Source organism: Coturnix japonica, chromosome 10, assembly GCF_054131305.1.
Source record: "Coturnix japonica strain WE chromosome 10, WE-NBRP24, whole genome shotgun sequence".
NCBI lineage: Eukaryota > Metazoa > Chordata > Aves > Galliformes > Phasianidae > Coturnix > Coturnix japonica.
Window position 1 is genome coordinate 8,802,254 of NC_140672.1, and position 6,855 is coordinate 8,809,108.

At 41.5% G+C, this 6,855-nt stretch overlaps 1 protein-coding gene across 1 annotated transcript in view; it reads right to left on the minus strand.

The window, feature by feature from the left end:
- LOC146759248 (obscurin-like) overlaps window positions 1-5,211 on the minus strand; it is a 31,078-nt gene extending 25,867 nt beyond the window's left edge. Inside the window, exons 1-3 of the mRNA XM_085510332.1 lie at window positions 4,854-5,211; window positions 4,386-4,643; window positions 1,316-1,582 (exon numbers count right to left, since the gene is read on the minus strand). Of these exons, the coding sequence (XP_085366458.1) occupies window positions 1,316-1,582; window positions 4,386-4,643; window positions 4,854-5,211 (883 nt within the window). The remainder of the gene's footprint in view (window positions 1-1,315; window positions 1,583-4,385; window positions 4,644-4,853) is intronic.
- Between the last annotated feature and the right edge of the window lie 1,644 nt (window positions 5,212-6,855).

Genomic DNA, 6,855 nt, shown 5'->3' on the forward strand with positions numbered 1-6,855 from the left:
TGGACGTTAGTGGATTCACAGCTGTATACCCAAATTTTCCTGTGCTCAAACTCATTTCTTTGTTTGGGAAGCTGAAAAGGAATTGAAGAGCATCAGTTAAATATTTCATGTTGTGCTGGAATGTATAATTCATGATCAAATCCTTGAGAAAGAAACAGATAAGATGGAGCTGCAAAAGCTTTAAATGAAGTATTTTCTTTTTGTAGTAAACTGACTGCTGAAAAAGTGCTTTTCTTCTTTTCTATTGGTATTATAATGAGAATTAAAAACTAAATGGATTTGAACAGTTATTCACTTATACATTTTGTTGATTGATGCAATTAATGTTTTATACATGCTTTTCCAAAGGTACCCTGTTGTACTGAGTTCCTCCACATATCACTACCTCCCATAGGAATGGGATGCATTGGCCTCAACGTTTAAACAACCCCATGTGTTGTTCTTTAATTGTAGTAAGCTCGAGGAGTCACAGGGGCTATTTAGCAGTGCTTTTGGAACACAGCTTTTGGAACTGGTTCACTCCGTTAAAGCTGATGTGGTGGTTTCCAAAATCTGAACTTTCCTCCCCTTCTCCAGCTGGACACCCCTATCTCCCTCAGCCTCTCCTGATAGCAGAGTTGCTCTAACTTCTGTATCTTCTTGGTGGCCCTGCAGTGGACTCTGCAGCAGCTCTGTGTCTCTCTTGTACTGGGGAGTAGAAGACATAAGCAGACTACTTCAGATACGGCCTCACCAGTGTGGAGTAGAGGGGAAGGAGCTCTTCCCTCCTGCTTGCTTGAGCACTGAACTTAACAAAAACACTGGGATATGAACATTTCTTGTTTTCTGGTTGTTGGGCTTTTGGGGTCTGTTGTTGTTTATTTGGCTGGTTGGCTTGGAAAGTTCAATACCATTATACATGCGCTGGTAGGATCTCATCTGATAAACTGCATATAGTTTTGATTACACATATTCAATATAGACTAATTCAGATTGCCATCTTTTCTTGGCTCACTAACAACCAAGATCATAGAACCATAGAATGACCACAGAATCATAGAGTGGCCTGAGTAGGAAAGGACCTCAAAGAGTATCTAGTTTTAAACCCCCTGTCAAGGGGCCACCAACCACCAGACCAGGCTGCCCGGATCCACATCACACTGGAGAATCATTCGGTTTCCAGATTATTTTAAGGAAAAGAGTTTAATCCATCGTATTTTCTGAAAACTAAGAATTGATCCTGCTCAAGGAAACAGAAGAGAAAAACATCACCCACAGGCTGCAGATATTTACCTCGACTTCTCTACATGCCATCCCCATGTGCTTTTCAACTCACCTTGCACAGTGACCCTGGCTTTTGTTATGGAGTCCTCTGTCTCACAGGGGTACTCCCCACTGTCCTTGGCAGTAGAGTCATGGATGATCAGAATGGCCCTACTTCCCTCCTGCTGCAAGTCGTACTTCTGGCTTTTTCTGATTGCTTTGCCATCCTTGTACCACCTGATGTTCAAATCTGGTTTTGACAGCTCACAGCTCAGGCTGATGTCCTGCCCTGCTGCTGCTGTCTTATCCTCCAGCTGTTTTGAAACCTCAGTAGGTTTTCCTGGAAGAAAACATTGCTTTTTGAGTAACATACACTTAGGGTAGGATGCCTCTCTCAAAATACATGCATCTACATGCAGGAGATACGTTAGAGAGGCACTTGCAACAGACGCCATCCTACAGCCAGCAGTAATCTGCAAAGTACAGACAATAGAATTCCAGGCAGCATTTATTCTCTCTTAAATCTACCCAATTGAGGATGATGAACCATGTCTGAAAACTGCCTCTCTCTTCTCTCCACTCATCACACTGGGAGCCTCGGATGATGCTCTCAGATGCACATGCTCTAGATAGGAATTTGTTGTACAGCTAGATGATGTGAAGGCCATCCCTTCAGCTTATACTTAGAGGATATTTGCTCCCACAGTTGCTCAACAGAGCATTCCTGATTTACTGTTAATGGAACAAGCTGTAGTGAGATGCCCATTTCCAACACTACCCCAGTGCTTTGGGTAGTTCTCACATTTGTGTAAAATGTTTTGTCCTTTTACTTATTTTTAAGAGAAATTCTCAGTGCTTCGAGGTTCAAGTAGAAGGTTGCTATTCACTTTAACCATATTATGAGTTAGCTCTCACGACAATCTTAACAGAAGACAGTTGAAGGAATCAGACCCCAGAATCTCTCCCATCTCATTACCTTTCACAGACAGAGAGGCTTTGGAGGTTAGACCATGGGCAGTAAAAAACGACTTCCCCAGCGTCAGTAGGAGTCACACTTTTGATAATGAGAGTATATTTCCGACTCACGTTAGAAGCTTTAAATCGCCCACCACTTTCCACTCTGCTTCCATTCAGTGTCCACTTGAACTCATCAATGCTTTCATGGGACAGAATGCATTCAAAAGTACAATCTTCTCCCTCCTGGATTTCAGTGTTTTTCAGCTGTTTGGTAATGCCACTATTCAGCTCTGGAAGGTAAGAGATAGGTTAGTATGAGGTTTATATGGAGAAAAGGCATTTGTGACTGACATGAGTAGCAGTACTGGTGTTTTAACTCAGGATTTGCAGAACATGGCTGCATTCCTTACTGATGTATTCTCTAAGACATTCTCCACTCAGAATTACCAGAAAGCTATAAAAAAAAAGAGACGTGAATCTCTTGTCTTTGCTCTGGAAGAACTACAATTAGAGCAGCTCAGTCCATGGAGCAGAATGAAGATTCAATGAGCTACAGAGGGAACAACCTAACAGAGAGGACAACTCTAGGATGCTGCGTGAGAAAAAGGGTTTTGCCTATGACAAGAAATTAAATGTTTCTATTAGCTAATTTGTTACCATCCTACCCCTACTGGTGTTCAAACCATTTCTCCATTTTAGGGATGTTTAGAAAGGAAATATTTCCAGGACATTCTTGATGTGTTTGGTGATTTTCATGGCAAAATGAGATACATTTACATCAAAAGCAATGGGAATTTTCCAGACATCACTGTGCTAAATTGCAGTAATACACTTCTATTGTAGAAACTATTAAGGCTCGTGGGGGAATAGGTGTAAGACATAGTGACCACACTGAATGTGCTTTCAGCACTCCTTTACTTTCCACAGTACTTACCCTGAATGCCGACCTTTGATTTGGCAACATCAGTGCCAATATCACAGGTATATAAACCTGCATCTGACTTCTCGAAGTCATGGATAAGGAGACATAGGGTCTTCCCAGACTGTACCAGCTCATACTTGTTGCCAGAAGTGAGCACAACATTGTCCTTCTTCCACACTGGTTTGACCTTCTCTTTAGAGACTTCGCATTCCAATTTAATCACACCCCGCTCCTCACCAAAAACATCATCCAAGGACTTCACGAAGACAGCAGGCTTCTCTGCAATTAAAAGGGCAAAACAGAACAACGTGATACAGAAGTTGAGACATTTCCAGTTGCTTTCAGATTTTTAAAGAGGGATAAATAAATCTTTACCAGCACTGACAACACCAATATAGAACATAAAGCGGTTTCATGTGTGTTGACTGAATGCACTTTATAGAATTCTGAACTAATCAGTAGGAGAATACAGGGAACAGGAGGGACAGCCTGCATTGCCTTGGGTGGGACTGATATCATATGAAGTAATTGGGATGCAGCTCTTCTAAAGCTGGAGAGCTGGCATTGCCCTCACATGGAGCAGAGCTCATACAGCAGGCCTCAGGATTAAGAGGATAAGCTGCTGAACACTTTTGATTTTCCTGTTTTATTGACTCCTTTTATCTATCTTCTATTTCACACATCAGATGTTTATACTGGGGAAAAAACTTCCACCAAATGCAAAAGAAAGGAGAAAGAGGAAATCCTTCAAACTCTGAGCGCATAGAGTAAAAGAGCTTAATTGCTGGGGAGAGCAGATTAGAATCACAGTACCCTTAGAATTGGAAGAGACCCTTAAAGGCCATCTAGCCCAGCTCCCCTGCAATAAAAAGGGACATTCACAGCTAGATCAGGTTGCTCACAGCCTGGTCATTAGTCATCCCAGAGGCAAAACACACACTGAATGATCTCTCCCTGCAGTCATAAATCCTTGGAGACAACAGCATTGACACTGCATGTTACTGAAGGAGTAACTGCTCTTGTAACTCTCCTTGTGCTAAATAAAATGATGAAAAAAAGCAATGGAATGCTTTGGCAGGACACCAAAACCATCCTCCTTCGTTGATATCTGCTGCAATGGAACCTTCCACTGGAAGAAAGCCTCTGATGACTTGTCACCCCAGAGAGGTCAGCTTTAGAAGCAGGACTGCTGCACAATAGAATGAACTGGAGCTCCTTAGCATCTCTTACATCCAGGAGGGGTGTGATCAGACCCACCTATCACCTTCAGGTGCGCTTTCTGACACCTTGTCTGACTTCACTGTCACTGTGCCAGCATCCTCAGGCTTAACCTGCTTCATTGTCAGTGTGCAGCAATTGCCAATGTTCTTGATGTCATTGTAAGTGTTGGTGTAAAGGAGGTTGCCATTCAGGAACCATTCCACGTCCTCGTCATCATGGGACAGCTCGCAGGAGAAGACAGCAGAGCTCTCTTCTTTAATTTCCACATCCTGCAGGTGCTTCGTTACTTCTACATTGCGGGCTGTGGGGAAACAAGGTGAACTGTTACCACTGTTACTATAAATCATACTGGGATGTGGTAGAATGGTTGGACTAGATGATCTTTGTGTAATCTTCTCAGTGAAGATTATACATTTATAAAGTTAGCAGGAGAGAACGGAAGAAATCAACCTCAAGAAGAGAAATCTGAGGTGAAATAGGACATGGAAGAGGCCACCCTCCCTGCTCATACCTTCAGCTGTCAGCGTGGCCTCAGTCTCTGCAATTCCTGCCTTGCACTTGTACACATCAGCATCATCAGGCTTCAGCTTCAGAATCTTGAGCTCTGCTGAATGCTTATCCCTCTTGATCTTGTACTTCTCAGAGGGCTCGATGGGTGTGTGGCCCTTGAACCATTTCACAACCTTTGGAGAAGGCCTGAAGTCACAGGACAGGATGACAGAATGACGTTCCAAAGCTGTCTTGTCCTCCAACTTCCTGGTGATTTGTATATGGTAATCTGCAAAGCAGGGGTGGAAGAGAAGAAAGGATGAGGACAATTGGAAGAAGAGGAAAGTCTCTTGCGTGTATTCCATTCCAATTAATGTCATGTTCACAATGGTTCTTTGAACCACTCTAAAGATAAAACAAACGATTGTCTATAGGGAATGCGATTGACTACATTTCTATAAAGTAATACTGTATATTATCTACCAAATGCAAGGTCCAGCTCTTGTTCTGTGCTTATTAAATTGCTCCCAATTGTCGAGGCTTTTATTCAAATAAGAGTGAGTTGAAAATATAACAAATACTTCAGAATGTGAATGGAGACTCTTACGCTGGGGACAACAGCAGATAAAAAGCCTGGAAGTTTCTTTCAGATGAAATCAATGACAAACTGCATCAAATTTAGGTGCTACCAAACTTAACCTTGTCTAGTTCAGAAATACAATTAATTTCACCTGATTTGACTTCTTTGGTATAGCCAAGGACAAAACCTCATCTCTGTAGATCTGAATAGTAAGCACATCACAGCTATTCAAACAGATCTTTTACTGAGATGCAGCTGTCTCATTTAGTGTCCAACGACTTTGAACTGGAAATGGAGCAGACCCTCCAGACACACACAAAATATTTCAAAGACCCCAGTGAAGGAAGACTGTACGTTAATTAATTCTTCATCTTCATGATGTAAACCAAGCCAGGATATGTTACCTCTGACAAGCAGATTGGCTGTGGATTTTGATTTGCCAATTGAGAACTGAATGCTGCTTGTCATATCAGTGGTGGTTTTTGGTATGGTCAGCTGGTGGATGGTGCCTTCTTGCTGCATAATCAAGTTTCTGCCAGCCTGTAAGACTTCCCCACGTAGGAATACCACTTGGGAGGTTTCACAGAAGGAATGGATATCTCGCATTCAAATTTGGCTTCTTCAGGCTCACTCACATAGTCATCACACAGCTCCTTTACTAGATTAATGGATTGCTCTTTAAGAAGGATGGAACAAGAGAAAGCAGAGATTTAGAAGGAATGTAAAAAACCCTTACATTATCACCCTACTTATTCATGTCAGCATGACTGCACATGAACACTACACCTATCAGCTCAGAATGCCTTGAAACATCATTAAAAAATAATATAAAGAAAGGAATGTTGTTAAGAAGTCAGACAATAAGACTGACAACCTGAAGAGAGCCCAGATCTTCTGATTCCCAGTCCAACATCTAAATCAATCCATGACCTTCCCATCCCAATATCAAACTCCTCGCATTATGAAATGGAAAAGAGGTTCAATGAAACACGGACATTGATAATTACTTTGGTTAAATACAGCAACTTAGCACTGAACAACAAGTTTTCACCTAGTAAAGGTCTCTGTAGCTCAAATGTAATTACTCTACTTAGGAGAAATTCATTTTCCAGGAAGTTCTTGCCCTTATAATGGTAACAGTGGCAAAGCTGGGGACTGAACTCTTGAGTAGTGTGCTAACTCAAATGTCTCCCTTTTCTTTATCACACTTAACATCATATATATACCCTAACATTGTATATATTAAAAAAAAAACAAAAACCCTGTGTTCTTTTCAAACAGCAAGAGAAAATGAAGAAAAAGTCAAGCTATGTTTTTTATCCCTCAACGTTCAAACACAAATCTGAAGTCTAAACGTAGAAAATCAACCTCCTAAGAAAATAATCTGTTTTACTTAGCAAAAGTAAATTCCAAAAGAGAAGCTGGATATTTTGTGGGCAGAAAG